This window comes from Cyrtonyx montezumae, unplaced genomic scaffold, assembly GCF_038088225.1.
Source record: "Cyrtonyx montezumae isolate F1298 unplaced genomic scaffold, pur_monq_1.0 scaffold_7, whole genome shotgun sequence".
NCBI lineage: Eukaryota > Metazoa > Chordata > Aves > Galliformes > Odontophoridae > Cyrtonyx > Cyrtonyx montezumae.
This window is the reverse complement of record NW_027072078.1, coordinates 4,712,371-4,733,405: the sequence shown is the minus strand read 5'-3', so window position 1 is coordinate 4,733,405 and position 21,035 is coordinate 4,712,371. Positions and strand designations below refer to the sequence as shown.

General features: G+C 41.5%; 1 protein-coding gene across 3 annotated transcripts in view; it reads left to right on the top strand.

The window, feature by feature from the left end:
* UNC80 (unc-80 homolog, NALCN channel complex subunit) overlaps positions 1–21,035 on the top strand; it is a 115,454-nt gene that overhangs the window by 72,375 nt on the left and 22,044 nt on the right. For all 3 annotated transcript variants that reach the window (XM_065751264.1, XM_065751262.1, XM_065751263.1), the window contains 19 exons: positions 243–429; positions 981–1,112; positions 1,387–1,530; positions 2,990–3,090; positions 3,924–4,010; positions 4,765–4,948; positions 5,614–5,708; positions 6,594–6,683; positions 7,061–7,162; positions 8,993–9,173; positions 10,166–10,434; positions 10,812–10,946; positions 11,750–11,888; positions 12,970–13,066; positions 13,699–13,869; positions 14,072–14,164; positions 16,048–16,083; positions 16,401–16,619; positions 18,418–18,618. In XM_065751264.1, the coding sequence (XP_065607336.1) occupies positions 243–429; positions 981–1,112; positions 1,387–1,530; positions 2,990–3,090; positions 3,924–4,010; positions 4,765–4,948; positions 5,614–5,708; positions 6,594–6,683; positions 7,061–7,162; positions 8,993–9,173; positions 10,166–10,434; positions 10,812–10,946; positions 11,750–11,888; positions 12,970–13,066; positions 13,699–13,869; positions 14,072–14,164; positions 16,048–16,083; positions 16,401–16,619; positions 18,418–18,618 (2,663 nt within the window). The remainder of the gene's footprint in view (positions 1–242; positions 430–980; positions 1,113–1,386; positions 1,531–2,989; positions 3,091–3,923; positions 4,011–4,764; positions 4,949–5,613; positions 5,709–6,593; positions 6,684–7,060; positions 7,163–8,992; positions 9,174–10,165; positions 10,435–10,811; positions 10,947–11,749; positions 11,889–12,969; positions 13,067–13,698; positions 13,870–14,071; positions 14,165–16,047; positions 16,084–16,400; positions 16,620–18,417; positions 18,619–21,035) is intronic.

The window sequence follows — 21,035 nt, the reverse complement described above, 5'->3', positions numbered from 1 at the left end:
TCCAAAGGGATAAGTTCACTCCAACTGTTACAGTTTTCTGTGCTGTTTTGTGTGGTGTCTCAGAAGGAGGAGGCTTATTATAGACATAGCTCCTGGTGCATCTCTGTTCAGCTAGTACAAGTTTGGTTTCTATTTAGAAACGGAGTTGCTGGATGTCATCATGGACCCTGGTGTAACACACAGAATATATGTGTTTTAACTGACAGTGTCAAGTTATGTTTCTTCTCTCTTCGTCCTAACAGAAGTCATTTTCAGCCAGAGCAGTGTCTCGTTCCCATCAGCGAGCAGAGCACATCCTGAAGAACCTGCAGCAGGAGGAAGAGAAGAAACGCTTGGGTCGAGAAGCCAGTCTCATCACTGCTATCCCCATCACTCAGGAGGCCTGCTACGAGCCAACCTGCACACCGAGCTCAGAGCAGGAAGAAGAAGGTGTGTCCCAGGGCCAGAAACTGCCCTCCAGGATACTGCGAGCACCTGCCACCAGCATACAGCACTGCTTAGGGATGTGATGTCCAAGAGAAGCAGTTGTCAGTAGTAGGAAAGTCCCTGCTTTCGTATGCTCACCACCTTAGAGAGTGAACAAGTACTAGTACTGAATCATTTTAATCTGTCTAAAAAGGTGGCAAACAATCACCAGATCTAGACATGCCTTGGGAGACATGTGAGCAGAACTCCCAATTCCTAGAAAAAACTAAGAGCTACCAACCAAGATGGGTGATGGGATGTACATGAAGAGAAGTATATAGCCACCTCAGTTAAAGTATGACTCACCAAGTCACCGGGCGCTTACGGATCAGTGCTCAACTGTTTCCGAAGTGTGACTAAAGCACTCACGTGATCTTTATAGATGTTAAATTGTTCTGAGTGTTACCTGACTTGAATTTTCAATGTTCCAATTTGGTTGCAAGTGCTTTCCTTTTGAAAGATCCCTAAAGTCTGTCAGCTGGATTTGGACTGACATTTCCCATTCTCTTTGTCAGTAGAAGAAGTTGCCAACCTGGCTTCCCGCCGTCTCTCTGTGAGTCCTTCCTGCACCTCCAGCACATCTCATAGGAACTATTCTTTCCGTCGTGGCTCTGTCTGGTCAGTACGGTCAGCAGTCAGTGCAGAAGGTAGGTTGAATTCACTGTGGAGGATCTTTGCTTAGAATTTAATTCACTAGAAACCTGGTAATCAGTGAAGCTGATGGCATTATCTTTTGCCAAATATGTTCTTGGTCAGTTTCTTCTTGGAGATAGTAGTTAGCCTATTGTGTGTGCACAGTGATCAGACAGCCTGCCATTTTGTTCTGATTATGCAGCAAATAATACAAACGTCTATCTTAACCTGCCTGTACAATGTCACAGCTTATTCTCAGATGTTCATTTTCTGATCTTTGTACTCCAGATGAAGAACATACTACAGAGCATACTCCAAACCATCATGTGCTACAGCCACCTCAAGCTGTGTTTCCAGCATGCATTTGTGCAGCAGTACTCCCCATTGTCCATTTGATGGAAGATGGAGAAGTCCGGGAGGATGGAGTAGCTGGTACTGAGCCAGATTATACTTCAAGTCATTCTTGATTAGGAGTGGCGGAGCCACGTGATGTTTGTTATGTGCCGTAACTAGAAGTGAAAGAGGTGTAATACAACCTTGTATTTGCTCACAGGTCATTTTTCCTAGAAGCAGTATGTGCTATATATTGTCATGAGCGTATGTATTTGTGACAAAACTTATGAGTAACCAATTCTCACAGACTTCATTAGTGGATGAGCTACAGAAGTGTACTCTTTTTATTTTTTAACCTTCGTTGTTAGATCTTGAAGGTTTTTTTGTATTTTTGGGGGCCCTAAAAAGCTCCCAATTCAACAAAGATGTTGAGAAGCTGGAAGGAATCTAGAGCGGGGATACCAGAGCAGTAAGACACCTAAAACAGGTGTTCTGTGAGAACTGATTGTGAAACTGGCTTGTTTTATGTGACAAAAAGGAAACAAACAGCTAGATGAATGCTGCTATATAGGCTGCAACTTGGGAATTTCAAGTTGCAAATTAGAAAATAAATTCTCTACCAGGCACACAGTGCAGTCTCTGTGGAATCTCCATTCATCTCCATCCACGGCAGTTACCAGATCTTGGCTAGGCAAAGCCACAGCTGACATAATGTGATGCTGGTGACAGCCCTGCTCCGAACAGAGTTTGAACTAGAGACCTCCAGATGTTCTATTCTCACCAGTGTTTCTTTGATCCTATGACAAATAGAAAGCCAATTATACACAGCTCTAATAAATTCTTTATGGTCTGTGATTTATCTGTTACGTAATCATAGGTTCTTCTGTATTTTTTTTCTCTTAAATGTTTAGAGATTATGGACTTTTGTCCTTTCTTTTTCATCGCTCATAACATTAGCTGATTGTGCACATAACTTTGATACTTTTTTTTTTTTAACTTGGAGTGGGTATAGCCAGTCACTGAAATAGTGTTGTTCTGTGATCAAGAAATGAGTACTGAAAAGAAAATAATGACTAATTCTCTGTTGCTGTTAATCTTCACAAGGTTACAATTAATTACAGTGTGGGGAGCTGATAATCAACACAGTCCCCTGCTGACTATCTAATATTGTCCATTAACACCAGATAAAGTCACTCAGTGAATCACTATGAAGTGCAGTTTCCATGTATGAACAAAATATATATATATATTTTTTTAATTGGCATGTTTGTTCAGCTGGAGTTGTGAATCCAAACAGTTATTTCCCTGATAACAGTGGTAAAGCTTTTGCTGCCCGGTCACCTGGGGAAGGTTCAAGTCTTGAAACCTGGTTCCAGACTTGTCATTATCCCTTAAAATGACTGCAGAAGTGAGCAGGAGTCCCTAGTACCCGAAAGTAATTCCTGTGTGATTTTTCAGTGCAATAGTGACAACTGTAGTAGGTTAGGAACATTTGAATTTAAATGCACCATTTTGAGGCTTTCTCAAGGGAGTTCTGACTCTGTTTTCTTTTTTATAGTGAGTGCTGTTGCTCAGCAGGTCCTGTGGAACTGCTTAATTGAAGATCCCTCTACAGTTCTGCGCCATTTCCTTGAGAAGCTCACAATAAGCAACCGACAGGTAAACGTCTTCTCTCTGTAGTGGACTTAGGTATTGCTCAGAGCAGGAGTGCACAGCTGCAAGAAGAATCCCTCTGTGGGCAGTGACTGGAGAAGAACATTTGCTGTTGTAATGTGGCTCAAAATCTTTGAGGCCGTATTGCCATTTGGCTTCAATCTCTGTTCAGTGATGTAAATGGGACACAGTTCATTCGCCACCACTAAGGATGCGACTTGTTATAAGCTTAGCTTTGAACAGATGCTTAGTGAAGCACAACACTTTCTATCGAAGATACTACCTCCACCACTGCCACCCTGTTGCATTTTCTCTCAGAGGTGGGAGTAGCACTGTCTCTCAGTCTGCCTGTCCTTGACTGGCTGTGAAACTCCCTTCTTGCTCCCTTCCCATCTTAAGAAATTTATTAGTCTGCCTTAAAGAATGCAGCTTCCAGAGGAAGGAACGTTAGATTCTTCCCCATCTCCTACCTAGGAACTACTGAGTAGAGCAGCACTAGATTTCACAGCATCTCTGCAAAATTAACTAGGTAATCATTTGTTGTAATAAGCAAGAGTTAATATAATTAGAGGGAGAGGAGCGCAGAATCAGGATAAATGACAATATCGTCATTTCTATGATGAAAAAGGCAGGCATTGGCCTGGGTGCTATGCCCTGGGTCTTATTTTGTGAAATATAAGAGTAGTCACAAGCAGAGGGTTCCATTTCATGCACCAACAGATAGAGCTGAACAAAAGGATTAAAAAAAAAAGGGAAATTATCAAAGCTGGGGAAGACAAAAGGGAGAAATCTAATTTCTATTTTGAGATGCAAAGAAAAAGCATTTGCTCTTTTTCCAGGATGAGCTAATGTATATGTTAAGGAAGCTTTTGTTGAATATTGGGGACTTTCCTGCGCAGACATCTCATATCCTCTTTAATTACTTGGTAAGTAGCTTGGGGGTCAACTGTGCAGCCCATAATCTTACCTCTGTCTGTATGTCTTTGAAGAAGTTAATGCCATGATCTGCAAGGAAACAAATGGTCTGTAACTATTCATTTATAGGTCACATCTGCTTCTGGCTGTAGGCGCAAATTACTTACACCAGCCAGGGAGAGGGCCCTTACACTCCCTGTCCTGGATTTGTGAGTTGAATCACAAATGATGAATTGTAGACCAACAGGAGGATTGCCATGACAGAAACCATATATTATTTTACTTAATTTTCATTCAGAAACTGCTTTGGTTGTGAACGGTCCCATTGGAATAAACTATAAGCTTCTTTTATAGTTATAGAAGATCCACTTGTTGGAATTATTTCAATTAATAATGAAAAAACAGGCATGATATATACTACTCCAGAGCCTTCCAGTGTTTGTCAGGTGTCTGTATGGCAGTACATAAGAGCAGAAGGTACATGGAGTCTTATAACGCAGAAGTTTTTCTTTTTTTTCATTCACAGTGGATTTTAAGACTGGGCTGCAATTCCACTTTTTCCCCTGCTCTTCATCCTCTATAGGAAAATAAAGAATAGTAGAGGCAAACTGTTCTGTAGTATGTATAAACTTTCAGCATGTAAGTTTAATTCAGAGGTTATCCTCTGAGTGAGGAAAGATGGAAGAACCATGTTCTTGTTCTGTGTTTATACGGTTCCTTACACAGTGTGTATAATCTGGTACTCCTCTTTCTTGTTACTTGCAGGTAGGACTGATCATGTATTTTGTACGCACGCCGTGTGAATGGGGCATGGATGCCATTTCTGCTACACTAACCTTCCTTTGGGAAGTGGTGGGTTATGTCGAAGGCCTTTTTTTCAAGGATCTCAAACAGACTATGAAGAAGGAGCAGTGTGAAGTGAAACTGCTGGTGACTGCCTCGATGCCAGGTATAAGAAATGAGTCTTTCAGTCTCCTCCACTTCCAAGTTCACACGCTCCTACTGAAAAATTATGTCAGTACTGCATTAGACCTGCTCTGAGTGGCTGCATAAGTCAGTTTTGCTTGAGTTGAGGATTCAGTCAGTGAAGTCCACCTCTAATTCCTTGAGATTCAGAAAGCTACATTAAGAGCTCTGAAAGAAGCAAACAGAATGAGTGAGAACAGTCTTTTCAACTCAAAGCTTTATGCCAGTTGGGCTGTGAAAGGCTGGCAGGGTGATTATTGTAAGACTGTACCATTCAGACTCAGTTTGATTGGATGCAACCTCTCATTTAAGTCCTGTGAGAGCCCCAGAAGAATGCTGTGAGTTTAGGACTTCATGAGTCAGGGAAGACACTTCTTGGTGAAAAACATACTCAGCTTTTTAGGCCTGTTCCTTTCCCAGAGTTATATATTGCTGCTAAAATTGCCAGCTCCCTTTTTAGGAACAGATCAATTTCTCGTTAACTGTAGCAGCGTGAGCCTATGCTATCACCACGTAATGGATTCCAGGCAACACTAGCATTGTCTGTCTGCCCAGGAATTAATTTTGACTGTCTTCCTGCATGGCAGTTTTTTGAAATGGAGTTAATTAAAGAGGCCAGGGAGAATGCAACTGCTTTTTTTCCTTTAGGCACAAAGACCCTTGTTGTGCATGGACAGAATGAGTGTGACATACCAACTCAGTTACCAGTCCATGAAGATACACAGTTTGAGGCTCTTCTTAAGGTGAGTTTTTGAACTGAACAAACTGTTTAATGATGTTTTTTACTTGCCATACCTGGCTACCAGCAATACATTCTGCCTGATCTTCCTGTTCTAGTGTCAGATCTGCTGTGATAAGCATTTCTGTCTCCATATGAGGAAATCTTGGTTGCGTGAAAACATAATCCCATATTAAAGGGTAATAGAAATGTGCTGACCTCACAGCCAGCCAAAACCCCAGAAATGCAACTCTGTTTGAATGTTACAGCTTATATTATCCTTCGGATAAATACAGATGTCACTGAAGTACTTTATTTTATCAACACTAAGGAAAATGATTAGGATCAGAAAGAGTAGATGTGATTATTTCATTTGGTAGTCGTTATGATACGTTAGGATTTAGAAGATGTGAGATCGGTGTCCTTTTTTGCTAAATATTTCCTTGATGACCTTAACTGAGCTACATACGAAGAGTTGTAGAAACCTCTGGTTTGTCCAACTACATTAAGTTTTAATGGGAATCATGCACCTTGGTGCTTTGAAGAGTCTGAACTGTGGTGTATCTTTACGTCCCCTATCTCTAAAACTTGATTAAAAAGTAGCATGTGAATAGAAGTTGCAGTACTCATGTGGGAAATACGACAGGACAAATACGTGCAATATGAAGACCTCAAAATAAATAACACTTGTCTTCAGGACTCTGATATCAGTATGCCTTGATTGTCATGGACATATTAATGTACTTTACGATTAAAAAAAGAAATAAAAATCAATGCCAAAAGAGCCCGAGATACACGTTCAGGTTTGTGCCTGTATACATTATTAGCTGGATATTCTTCTTTTAGATACTGAGATGCTTGTACAAGACAGCTAATAATTAACAGAAAGTTTCTCTTTCTTCCTCTTCAGGAGTGTCTGGAGTTTTTTAACATACCTGAAACACAGTCTTCTCATTACTTTTTAATGGATAAGCGGTGGAATCTTATTCATTACAACAAGGTGAGGAAAAGGTCAGGTACAGATAACTTGGTTCTTTACATCTCACCCCTTTTTAAACATCAGGCTTATCTGAAGGGGAACAAGGCAGCCCGGAAGCAGAATTCTGTCCTGAGGGCACCACATCTCTGGTATTTAGGTGTGTGTGGTAAAAGATTGGAGTCTGACGGAAGAATTAAGTGACAGAAGTGGAGTCTCTTGTCTCCTAAATTCATTAATGCCCAGCTTTCCCAGAGAAGAGGGAGAAACAATTTATCTTTGTTTATGCCCTACCCAAAATCTTCAGAAGGGATGAAGGGTCTTCATATTCAGTTCTTATGGACAATGCTGTTGCAACTGCATTTGTTTGAAATTCACTTTACTGGTTTCTTTCCTGACAGACCTATGTTCGTGACATTTATCCTTTCCGGAGGTCAGTTTCTCCCCAGCTCAACCTGGTGCAGATGCATCCAGAAAAGGGTCAAGAGCTCATTCAGAAGCAGGTATATACTGTCACTGAATACCTCTGCCCATAGACAACTCCTGTAAGTAAACCTTTCCCTTTAAAGGCCTCCACTCATACCGCGTGCAGAGAGAGAGCTCTGCTGGAGAAGCAGCAGTTGCCATGAAATCTGTCTTGGTGCTGCTTAACAGGTGTATGGTATTTTAAGAAAAGACAAAGAATATTAATGTGAATTGCCTCCCCCTCGCTCCAGCCAGCTTCTTTTAGGTCAGTCATTTTGCATTCTCTTACACTTGTCTAGAACAACTTGAGTTGACTCAGCTTTAAAATATGCTGATTGCTTTCTTGAACGTGACCTCTGGCTCTTTCAGAACCTGTTCTTCGTGAGTGCATCTGGCTGTGGAGAAGACACTATCTGTTCTACCTTGCTGTCTGTCCCTCACTGTAAAGAATGTTCCTTGTTTCTCCTTCTCGTCTTGCTCTCAGACGCTAGTGTTTTAGTACAGCCACCACTAGTGACACTCAAGCAGCAACTGTTTCCTCAGGGGAGTCTCTGCCCTCAGAAGGACACTGTCTTCCCCATTTTACAGCCTCATGACGTGATAATCTGTCCGATCCTGCTAACACTGCAGCTCCAGGAGCTCTCTACAGGAACTGAAGGACAGGCCAGTGCTTTCAGTGTGCTGCAGCCTCCTGAGAGTATCATTTCCTTAGACAGAAAGACAGCAGTATTGAGTTCACTCCATCTGTAGAAAGCCTCATGCTTTTTGTGGGTTTTTTTTCCCACAAAAGCAAAGTTTTCTCAGCAGTGCACATCTGAATGCTTGGGGATAAGTTGCTCTAGCTATATCTACAAAGATGATACTAAGCAGGAAATAAGAAGGGAGGGGAATGTGGCTAAACTGTTAAGTTTTACTGGCTTTATAATTGTAGTCACAAAACAGCTGCTTTAGTTGTGTTCCTGGCCATGTGAACATGCAAACAGGAAAATATCAACAGGAATCATCGTAAAAAACTGTTTCAGAGAAACTAGCAGCTAAAATAATGGCCAACTTAGTTAATGCCATCTCATGTGTGTATAGCACAGAATAGGGAAATGTCTCGTGTGCCGCACCTGTCAATAAAAACTCTACAAAAATTTGACAGTGACTTGGAATCATTGAGGTTGCTTCACTGCCAGGAATTATTCTCACTGTGGTTCTAGAAGTTCTGTATGTCAAATAATTGATTTTTTTTATGCCCTGTGTGACCCAAAAGCGTTAGCATGGCCTGTCCGTATTTCTCAAGGCATTCTTTTACATTCCATATTTTTCTATTCAGAGCACTTGGAAACCAGCGTATTTCTAAGGTAGAACTTACATCGAGCATCCTCCAGACTCTCTGCATTCACACAGCAAGGTGCTGGACAGCATCTAGCTCCAGGAAAGAAAACAGCACTGTGGAGTCTCTCTACCAGGCAGCAATCCATGCAGAAGTTGTACTGTTTGAGCACTCCATTGTGGAATGAGTGCTCTTAAGAGCAAGGTCATGGCAACTGCAGGATGTGGGAAGCTGAGCTTTGTCCCATGTTAAGCCACGTGCTTTAAGTTTTGGCTTCAACCCAGCAACTGAAAGCTGTCTTGAAACTGCTTCCAAAGACAGTTGCTTCTGCTACTGAGCACAGCTCTGCCTTATGGTTGCTATTAGAATCAAAATAAAATAGCTGCCTGACTAGCCCTACCCTCAGGAGTTCAAAGGAGCCTGGTAGAATGGAACTCAGTTTCATCTCTCCCATCAAAGAAGGCCGTGGAAGCTAAACTTGACAAGTTGTATGTACATACATACAAGAGCTTTTTGATTGGACCAATTCTGATTCTTGTCTCTTTTTCAGGTGTTCACCCGCAAACTAGAAGAGGTGGGGCGGGTGTTGTTCCTCATATCACTGACGCAGAAAATCCCTACTGCCCACAAGCAGTCACACGTATCAATGCTTCAGGAAGACCTCCTCCGTTTGCCTTCGTTTCCCCGAAATGCCATCGATGCCGAGTTCTCACTCTTCAGTGATCCCCAGGGTATGGCATTCTGATGGCTTTCTCTGGTGGTTGTGTAGGGCTCAGAAATTTTATGTGAGGCACTTAATTTGCCCTACAAACACGGGCTTGTAGCTACACTGGAAGCTTATAAATCTCTTCCTAGAGAAAATGATACGTAGTTGTTGGTTTGTAAGCATGACAGTAGAGAGGGCTTTGCTGCATATGAGGAAAGGTGAAGGAACCTGGGCTTTTTCAGTTTCAGGAATACTGATTAGCTTTGAAGTTCACCTTGCCTCTGAAAAGGATCTCTGACTGTCTCATCCTGCCCATATTACTTTGTAATGGCACTGATTTCTGTGAACCTTGACTCAAGGCTTTATATGCCAGCATGCTCCTCGGTAGCATCCTGTCATTGTGTCAGCGTTTTCAAACTGAAACATCAGAAAAATGGTATGAGACCTCTCAGAGCACAGAGTCCACATTGTGAAAGCAATGGACTTCAAATGAGGATTGGGCAAATTCTGCAGCAAGGACATAGAAGCAGCTCTCTTTTTAGAAACTTTGCCATGGAAGTCAAGTAGGGTTCCTAGGCTGACTTGAGAATTAAAAAGACCACATTTCAAAGTGATAAGTGACCGACCTGTTCTGTAATAGACCCTAAAGACACCTGCTTTCAGAAGCATTATTGTAACTGTGCATCAGTGTCCTGTAATGTCTGATACATCTAAAGGATTAAGATTCAGCTCAAATCTGCTTTCACATGTAAAGAGGAGAATTTCCAACTGTGGGAAGCAGATTTAATGAGCTGTGTGATACTCATCAATCTTAGTCTTCATATGTCTTGTTTTCAGCTGAGATTGGTTCAAGCCCTGTAGGCACTTGCAGAAGGGCAGGATGTATGAACTCACTTCAGAAAGGCGGAACTAGGGTCACTGTCAGAGGGTTCTCTGGAAAAACTTCAGCTTGTGTGAGTGTTGTGAGGCTGGCCATCATAGACAGAGTTGATTCCTCTTGCCTTCTCTCTCCCACAGCTGGAAAAGAGCTCTTTGGTCTTGACACTCTTCAGAAAAGCTTGTGGATTAAGCTGCTGGAAGAAATGTTCCTTGGCATGCCCAGCGAGTTCCCCTGGGGGGATGAGATCATGCTGTTCTTGAATGTCTTCAACGGTGCCCTGATCCTTCACCCTGAAGACAGTGCCTTGTTGAGGCAGTACGCTGCCACAGTCATCAACACAGCTGTGCATTTTAACCACCTCTTCTCTCTCAGCGGGTACCAGTGGGTGCTCCCCAGCATGTTGCAGGTGAGCTGTTTCCATGAAAAGTTGGATGGTTATAGGTTCTTGATTAGGCATAATCTTCTGCATGGATATAGAATGGAAAGCAGCTGATTCAGTCACACTTCTGCAGGACAGAATATTGGTGTTATTAGAGCTCTGAAGCTAAATATGAATCAAGTGTGTTTATGTTGAAAGATAAAAAAGGAAACATACAATATACTGTTGTGGAGTTGGCTGTACAGAATTGTATCTTGTGAAAGGTGCATGGAATAATTCTGCTGCTCCAAGCAGCAACACTCCTGACTTGTTATCAGGCCGCAGTTGATTCAATGTGAGATTAGTAGTTAAGGAACCCTTGCACTGGAGTGAAGTGGTACTTTCATGTCATTTTGTTTGCTTAGGTATACGCTGACTATGAAAGCAACCCACAGTTACGCCAGGCGATGGAGTTTGCATGCCGCCAGTTCTACATCCTGCATCGCAAGCCCTTTATTCTGCAGCTGTTTGCAAGCGTGGCCCCTCTGCTGGAGTTCCCTGTGAGTAGAAACCATTCTCTAGGCTTGGTGTGGAGAATCCTGTGTGTGCATCCAGCCTTCTATCAGGGATCAGAAAGAGAAAACAGGTGAAGCATCAGCACAGTTCAAACTGAACACATACTGCAGTTGATGCTGCACAGAACTGTTTCCTGAACTTATTTCTTCTTGCTTCTATTCATCAATTGATTGAGCAGCATAGTAAAATAACAAGCCACTGGTGTCTAGGGTAATAAATAAGTTTCACTTTAAGTATCTGTATAAATTGGTTACAAAAGAACAACAACGAACTGCATCTCTTTAAACACAAATCTTTTCTTAGAGTGCGGTAATATGAGCAGGAAGCTTCTTGCCAAGCTTTAATGCATATGAACTCTAAGGCTGGATTAGCCATGTTTTGAAATCTTCACTAGTCAATTTTTAACATTTTAGTGAGTTAAAAATTGTTAATGGACTTGTATTTTAAAGTGAAGCTGACAAATCTAACTGTATGTATGCTGTAAGCACACATATCCTTCTCCTTCATAGGGCAGCAAAGATCTGCTTTTTATGGCAAGTAAAGCTGTGTGCAACATTCACATTGTTTCCACTATGGCATCAGTCTTGTGTGCAGCATTCACATTGTTTCCACTATGGTATCAGTCTGTTGAATCAGGCAAGGCTTATTGCTTTAGAGCAGTAAGCTCCTGAACTCTGTGTGGGCTCTTTCTCAAAAACACAAGAAGGGTTGCTGATGCCTCCTTTAAAGATTCCCAGGATGTACACAGGCCCTCAGAAAATCAACCAGAAATGTATTGTTGAAACAGGATGCTACAAACAATGGAACCAGCAAGGGAGTGTCAGCTCAGTGCCTGTTTGACCTGCTGCAGTCCTTAGAGGGAGATACTCCAGACATTTTGGACATCTTAGAGCTGGTGAAAGCAGAAAAGCCTCTCAAGTCATTAGGTAACAGCAAAGAATAATTTATTCAGTAATTCTGTTTTGTTATTTATTGATTAAACGTATCTAATGCAGCTTATTTAATCCAGCCTTTTTCTTCTCCCAGCATGCAGTAATGTATGTTTCTTAAGCCTCATGAATTTTTAAAGGATGACTTTATTACCACCATACAGTAGATATTTTCTGCAGGAAAAGAATTTTTCATTTACTTTATTCCAAAGCTCCTTTTTCTGCATTGAGCCTACTAGTCTGAAGCTAGCCGCTGGCATTTTGAATTTTAAAAGAATAAAGATGGCTAATAAACTATATCATGCTGACAAGATCACTGTCATCCTCTCCTCTGTTCCACGCTGGCAGGAAACCAAAAACATCCTCTCCTGTGGGCAGACTATGACTAGTAACTGATGGATGCCATTCAGACATTCAGTCGTGCTGAATTCCAGAAGGGGAGCTGATTTATTACAAAGCAGTATATATATGGCTGTGTGATGTGTGCAAGATACCGTGTCTCTTGGTAGTCAGCCATACCATGCATCATTTAAGGATGTGGCTGCTGTGTGATTTGCAGGGAAATAATTTAGTCTGACTTCTATAAGGATTTTGGATTTATTTTTCAAATTTGCACTTTCCTTAAATAATGCTGATTTTGATTAACTAGTCTTAGCATTAAAGCTTTGTTTTATACTGGAATTTTATGATGCTGTCATCAGTGGTGCGTCAGTGTCATTTTTAGTATGATGGAAACATCTAGGAAAAAGATAAAGGGTAAATATTTTTCTACAGCTGACATGTCTTTGTTGTGATGGGTAATGTTTGAAACATGACTGCAGTCGCAGCCTTTATGCTGAGCAGTGATTTGACCTACTAACAGTTGTTTCTCATCTACTGAGTTCTTGGATGTCATGATACAAGTGGGAGTTCAGCACCCTTCTATCTCATAGACTCTTTTTTGTCAAAAAAACAAGCCTTTTAGGCATTGTTAACATGAGAAACAAGCAATTGAAAATGGGGGAAAGAAAGGAATGTGCTAGCTCTTTTCTTATTTGTTATGTATGTGTGTTAATTTTCTCATGTTTTATTCTATCAGACTTCTGCTATGGGAATGAGGACCTGACCTTCTCGATCAGTGAAGCCATCAAGCTGTGTGTGACAGTGGTGGCCTATGCTCCTGAGTCATTCAGAAGGTGCTGGTCTGTTTTCTTGTTTTGTGCAGACTCAGGAAAAGCCTAAAAGTTTCATGTGGCATGAGAAATCAAAACAGAGGGTACAGAAATGCAATCCTAGCACTAGGCTTCTCTGTGAGGACAAACCTTTCCCTGTTAATGCCTCTCCTGGGACACCAGCTCCAACTCCACTTAACTGTTGGTTGTGGTGCTGAACTGGGTGGCAGTTTGAACAGCAACAAGTAGGCTGTATTTCCAGATAGAACACAGCACGGTCCCCTAAGGTTTGTGTTGTCACTGGTGGGCAGAAACAGGCAGCTGGAAAGAACAGGAAGATGCAGAGAGAGGAGAAAGCAAAAAGGACTTTCTCTAAGAAGAAAACAGAGAAGAAAGGAGTTTTTGGAAGGGAATATGAATGTCTGCAAATGGTTGACTTGATCAGAAGATATGTGAAAGTTCAGACTCTGTTATTGTTTCTTTTTTCCCTGAAGTCCTTCATAGGAGAGTTTCTTCGGCCCAAGGCTGATTACCTAGTGAGAAACAGTGAAATCACAGGCCAGTGGGGGCATTCAGAAGGAATCTGAAGCCTCCAATTGATGCGAGTTTTCAGGACTGATGGGATATAACAGACCAACTATTGGTTATTTTTCCAGCCTCCAGATGCTGATGGTCTTGGAAGCACTGGTTCCCTGTTACTTGCAGAAACTGAAGCGACAAACCTCTCAAGTGGAGACTGTGACAGCAGCTCGTGAGGAGATTGCTGCTATGGCTGCACTTGCCACCTCTTTGCAGGCTCTCTTATACAGTGTAGAAGTTCTCACCAGGTAACTCACTTCAGAGGTCTCAGAATGTGTTTGCTCATAAGTCTTGGGGGAAAAGGAGCGAACAGGAGCTCACAGTATTTGAGTTAGTGCAACGATTGAGGTTTAGGCTTGGTAAAATTAATGCTAGGTTGCACTAGACCATAGCAGAATTTCAGTGCGCTTATTAGATTCTGTTTTTACAGTGTTACCTTCCCTTTGCTAGGCCTATGACAGCCCCACAGATGAGTCGATGTGACCAAGGCCATAAAGGGACCACAGCAGCTAACCACACCATGTCAGCAGGTGTGAACACCAGGTAAGTCAGTGGATTTTTCTTTCTTGTTCCTCTGAGCAGCTTTTCTGAGTTTTATGGAGTAAGGTAATGTCTGTGCTGAGTGCTTCCTCCTGAGGAAGTGCTCTAGATATTGTGAGAGAAAGTAGTCAGATAAAAAGAGTACACAGCCCAGAACTGATTCTCTGCCACTAACCAAAATCTCCAACACTATAAATTCTTGTTGAAAACCATATTACTAAATAGAAGACCAGAATGGCAAAACAGAAGATGCTTAGTAGCCTATTGTTTCCCTTTTTGCACTACCAACAAAGCAGCCATGTCTGTCAGTTCACTGCTTTGCTTCCTTTCAAGTCTGCTGTCAAAGAGCCACTGGACAGAGGCCTTTTGGTTAGCAAAAGGATTTGATCCTTCTGGCCTTGTTCTGAGTGACTAAGCAGTTAAGAAGACCTCAAACTGTCTGTTGAGACTCACAGAAATTAGCACCTCTTCTGGTTTTCTTGTCATCCATTTATTTTGCCTTTTCCTTTCCTGTGGTCTCTTTATATCACCTTTGCCTCCACGATGCCTTGGGTTTTCTATTTTACTGGGGTTAGGTAGAAAAGGGGAAGACAGCAGAGAATTTGAGAGAATGGGAAGAATGACTGGAAATATTTTTGTCTTTCTTTATAAAAATGTAACAAGGAAAATAACTTTGCTCAGAGAAAGGAATAAGGAAGGAGATGCCAGCAGACTGTAATACTGCTCCTTTGTCATATAGGCCATTCAGATTAGGCTGCTGTGAGAACAAGGCCACTGGACAATTTATACAGCCATAGAGCAAGGGCTTGAGAATCTTCTTGTAAAATCTGGAGTAGCTGTTCTTTCAGAGCAGAGTATTCCTTCTTCAGTTCTCTTTTGTTGGTAGTAGCAGTTAATAAGTCTGTGTACTGTCAGTAGTCCAGTAAAGTACCATGGGCAGTATTAGACTGTAAATTAGGAATGTGTTTCTGGAAAGACACCCTTTCCAAGTTGTTCCCTCTCTTTTGTACTGAAGGGAGATAGAAATCTCTTTCTACATAAATCATCAAAGGGTTATTATATCACTATAGATGTGAAGTGTACGCATCTTGGTTGGTAACTCCTGGAATCAGTTAATTATTCTTTAAGACTGTTTCATCCAGGCTTGGAGTATCAGCAATATGTCTGACACTGATTTGTGTTTCAATCCGATTTGAATGTTCCTGATTGTAGTGGTGTAATGGAAAGTAGTGCCTTATGTTGTCTGCTCACTTGGGAAAGCAGTTCATATAGATATATATATATCTATATCTTCTGACAGGCAAAGTAGAGACTCCTGATGCTGCATGACTGAAACACATTGGTTTAAGTTTCCAGATATTTCTCATTATCAGGCATTCAGTCTCAGATCCAAAAACATTTTTTGCACTGCTCCAGTTTTCCTGCCCTTATTTCTTTTGCTATCATTTCAACAGACATATGGTTATGGTAGCAGCAACATGAGTCTCACAGTGATTCCAGCCTTGGACAGTTTTTTTTTTTTTTTTGTGCTCTCTCAACAAAAGTAGCAAGGGAAAATGACAACAAAACAAAACTCTGAGGTACTCTTTCTACAAGTTGAGCTCTGGGTTCATGAGAAACCAAATGCTGGGGTGAAAATTATTAAGTGAAATTGTTTGAAAACCTTACTTTTTCCATTTTTACCAAGGCAATAACTATGACAGTCTGTTTTTTGCTGCCAGATGGAAAGTTGCATGTAGCCATGGTTCCAGTGATAAAAGTTACCATCCTGCCCATGAGGAGTAGCTAGAGCCCTGGGCTGGAATATTGTCACTCTCTTGCAGCAGTGCACAGTTCAGGCATTCCTAAGCTGCTCTTTTACAACTGCACCATTTCTGTTTTCCCAGGTACCCAGAACAGGGAGCCAAGCTACACTTTATCAGGTACAGTAAAATCTTCACTTAGCCTTCTCTGATGTGTGAGGAACTACTCTACAGCATTTTCCAGGTTCACCGGGTCCCACCTGCTGTTGCTGTGACAGGCAGCCTTTTTCAGAGGAAGATGGGGGGGTTTGTTTTTCTCATTCCTAACAAGACTTTGCAGATGATAATCTCCACTTTTTTAGTTGCAGGTGCAACTATTTTTATTTTCAATTGCAGGTGAAAGCTTCTGCTACAAAACTAACTGGAGAGGTTTTAGAATTTATACCTGCTCTTCTACTGCATAGAACACTTTTTTTTTCTTATTCTGTATCTTCCAGGGAGAACCTTCATTTACTGGAAGAGGGCCAAGGTCTTCCCCGAGAGGAACTGGATGAGCGGATTGCTAGAGAGGAGTTCAGGAGACCCCGGGAGTCACTACTGAATATCTGCACTGAGTTTTATAAGCACTGTGGTCCAAGACTGAAGATTTTGCAGAATCTGGCTGGAGAGCCCAGAGTCACCTCTCTGGAACTGCTGGATGTGAAGTCACACATGAGGTATTCCTCAGGGATTCTGCTTTTACTTGTTCATTTCAGGGGAATTCATTTCTTTTAACTTTCTGCAATAGCTGAAAGACTGAATCACTTTCTGTTAGCGTAGGTTTGCATGTTGCTCTCTGGACTACTCATGCTTTGGATGTTCTTTAGATTATGCCTGATGCTGCAGGCATGTAAGAAGGGTTTCATAAGCTCTCCTTTGGTCTCATTCAGAGCCCCATGTACAGTAGATGAAACACAAGTGGGGGCCCATCTGATACATCAGAATATGTTGCTATTTTTTTTTTCATATTACGTTGTAATCCTAGACTTACACTTGCATGTAACACTCTGAGTATACTAAGTGTACTACCTGGAAGTATTTGCTGTTTAACAGGAATGTGAGAACTTCATTTCTACATTTTCTTATAAACCAGATAGATTAAATTTATTTGCTCTTCAGCAATTTTGTGTCCCTCTCTTAAAATACGAGTTTAACAAACTTAAGTGCATGTGTACAGAAGATGCTATCGGTGTGTTTTCTGGAAAGATACTGTCATAATTTCATGCTTTCACACATAAATTCATTTTCTAAGTGTCAGTTAAATGACCAGCAGGATTGAGCTGCTGAAGGAAACAATCTACTAAGTAGACAGCAGAATTAGCAGTATGTGATGTGACAGCCATGGTCCTTGAAAGCCATCAGATGCCATTTCAGAGACTTCAGAAAACAAAAAAATAAGCTGTTCAGATAGGATTCATCTCACCTAACTTTAGCCATTATAAGTAAAATATTTAGTCTGAAGAAACCATAAAGACCTTTTTGGACCCAATTTTTGGACCCCTTTTTGTACTGTCCATCTCAGTACTTCAGCAAGATCAGCATTTCCCAGGTTGCTTATTTCTTTATGAAAGAGTCAGAAGACTAATTGAGAGTGGCATCTCAAGTTGATAATCCGTAAGAAAATTTAATATACCATTATTTACTGTTGAAATTGATTTAATGGAAGGAAGCATAATTATATGATTTTAGTTTTTCAGTGTTTAAGAAAATAGATCTACTCCATAGTAGGACACAGTTGTTTAATCTGGCAAACTCAATGCCTTTTGTTTTGCTAGGTGGATTTTAAGGACAGTGGGAATATGTTGCATTAGTTGAAGGCATTTCAGAAGAAACCCCACGATAGGAGTAGGATTATCCTGTAATTGATCACTGCAAAGTCTAGAGATGGTTCAAGGAGCAAGGATTTTCTTTTATTAGTAATTACAAGTAATGTGGCTTCATTGCTTGAAGATCTGTGGTAGACAAAGACAAGTAGCTACTAGTCCAACTGCAAGTGCAAGTTAAATGTTGCCATGGCATTTCACAGTCTACAGAAAAAGCCATTGGCAGAGCCATTTGGGAGCGTTAGAAGGAACAAGAGCAGCACAATCAGTAAAGGTGTTAGAAGAAAAAAATCAAAACTGCAGGTAGTAATCTTACAAAGTGTGTTATTTAAACCTAGGGAATGACACTTCATTTTTAAAAGTTAACACTAGACAGTTGCACAGTGGAGCCTCTCGGAAGTGTGGTGATGCAGAAAAATAAGCACAAAACCAATTTCAGTGTTTTAAACTTACTAACAGCTCCGTTTGTTTTTAGCAATGCAAGGGATTCTTGATGTTCCTTCAGTGCATTTAATATCACTGTAAAAACCCACAGGCCTATATACTCTTCAGACTGTTTTATTTCTTTTTACTAGGCTAGCAACATTGGCATGTGTGAAGAAATGCAAGTTCTAGAGTATCAGATTTCTCTCTTAACAAACTCTGGTTTTAGATTGGCAGAAATTGCACATTCCCTGCTGAAATTGGCACCTTATGATACGCAGACGATGGAAAGCCGAGGTCTCCGGCGCTACATCATGGAGATGCTGCCCATCACTGACTGGACAGCTGAGGCGGTGAGACCTGCCCTTATCCTCATCTTAAAGAGATTGGATCGTATGTTCAATAAAATTCACAAGATGCCTACTCTGAGGTAAGCAGGTATAATGGAAACCCTCTGGGGTCCGTTTCTGATGTTGCAAGCCTTGAAGTGTGGGTATGTCATCTAACTAAAACTGTTGTGTTGCTGTGAACCTTTGCGATATGTTAGAAAATGATGTTTTTTTCCTCTATAAGTGTGCGTTTCTGTTGATATGTTTGTTGTGGCTTCTGGTTAAAAAAAAAAAAAAGAAATTTGTGGTTATCAAGAACTTCAGAGAGTTAAAGAAATCTTATGTTCTCTTTCTGCAAAATACATCATCAGATTTGTACCATCTGTTCTCTGTTTGTTTTAGCTCTGAGTTAAGGAGATAATCATTATTTTTTTAATGGAAAGTCAACTGAACCGTGGCAAGAGTATTTCAAGAGTACCTTCTCACAAAAATACTGTTATGTTCTCTGTAAAGGTAAAAGTCTGGAGCTATGCAGTCACTCCTCAGTGTTCCTTCATAAAGGGAGCAGAGCTGCTGCAATTGAGTCTAGTCAGTGACTAGTGAGTGACTCCTGGTGCCTCACGATGTAGTGTTGTGATACACAGGCCTTGCTGACTTCCAGAAGTATTCAAAATGGAACTTTTCCACTTCAGAGGCACTGATATAAATACAGTTTGTGTAGTGTAAAATCACAGAATTATACGGATTGGAAGGGATCTCCAGAGATCATCGAGTCCAAATTCCCCCTCAAAGCAGGCCAAAAGAAAAAATCTCTCTCAACCCTGCAGATTTTCCACTGATCTTAGTGACAAGAGTTACTGGTCTCAGATAACCTTGTGGACAAATGTTCCAGTCAGTCATTTTGTAAGCAGTGTGAACTGGGAAACCAAATAGTGTTAGAGAACATCAAAATCTGAGATTTAGCCACAAAACTTGAAGTCCTTGTGGGAATCATGTGTACACAGCCAAGATGGAGCAAATAATACAAAGGTGATCTTTTCTTTCTTTTTCATCCCTACCTATCACTTCCCTTTGACTGACAATCTTGTTTTAGAAACTGCTGCCCTTGTGGGGAATCTAGAGCTGGAAATACTCTAGCTTCCCCTTCCTGATGGTTTGATTCTTCAACAGGCCTTGCCTGCTTCTTGCCATTTCTTTCTTTTCTTGTTCATACTTTCTTTTGCTTCTGAAGGCAGCTTAAGGATCTTCCTTGTTCTTGAGTAGTTTTTTTTCTAAGTGAAATGGATGCTTATAGATTAAAATTCCCCTCATATTCCTTCCGTCTTTGCTTGAACCTGTGCTGAGATTAAACTGTTATTCCACATACACAGGGACAGAGGCAGCAGAGCCACTTGACCAGATGCGGTAACTGCATTTAAGCAAGAAGTCTCTTAGAGATGGAAAATAAAATACACGTTGCTGGGTGTGAGACCCTAGAAGCTATCCATTGGGATGCTTACAGCAGAATCTTTCTTACTGCCTCCTAGGAGTACCCTGCTCCAAGGCCAGAGTCAGATGGGAGTAGTGTAAGAACATGTCGAAAAACAAACTACTATCCTGGAGTAGGTTTAGGAACAGTAGATGCTGAAGAACTAGATGTATATTTGCACACATTAGAACTTACACAGTGAATGCTTGATCCTCTCTTCGTCTTTAGGAAGTCTTCTGAGGGAACTTGATTAGGGCATTGCTCATTCTTGAGCATTCTTGAGCAAACAAGTTACTCAAGCCTTGTCCTTCCCTCCCAGTAAGTACTCAGATATTGGCTTCAGAACTGTGCTACCTCTGAAGAGTCTGCCCTTGAGGTGAAAGATGGAAGCCACTTTGTTGTTCTCTCTGACGTGTCTGGTTATGGTAAGGATGGACTCCATTCAGAATCTGCCGTGAGTCCTAAAAGCTGTTTTGGTGGAAAAAAAAATCAGATTGTTAGGGAAGAGGGACTTCTGAAACACAGGACTTTGGCACTGATAAAGGAATTAATCAAAATCATGGGTGAGGAAGGTGAAGACTGCGCTGCTGGACAACTTAAGTTCAGAGAATCGCTGTGACAAAGCAGTCGGGATGGCAGAGTAGTTTACAGAGGACACTTCCAGATGTCAGGGTTTATTGAACATCCAAAAGCCGCTAGAGGTGGAGGAGTCACTCTCAGTTTGGCCATCAGAAGTCTTCCCACACACCTGAGACAGCTGTCTGCTGAATCTCTTTCATGCACCATGGCAGGGAGAAGTGAATCACAGCCTGTCCACCATTGTTGTTGTCAGGGCTTTTTTGTTGCTAGCGCAGACATATCTGCTGCATTTTTGGTCTCCCAGACGCCCAGTGTGCTCTGTGCGTTCCTGAGCTGCGTGGGTCGAGCCTTCTCTCTGTTGCACACTTTGTGCTCATCTTGGACGTGGTTGCTGTCTGAACCGTTTCCTTTGTGGGCGTCACTGTGTGTCGGTCGCCATGTGCGAGCGTCTGGTGGGGGGCAGGAGGCCAG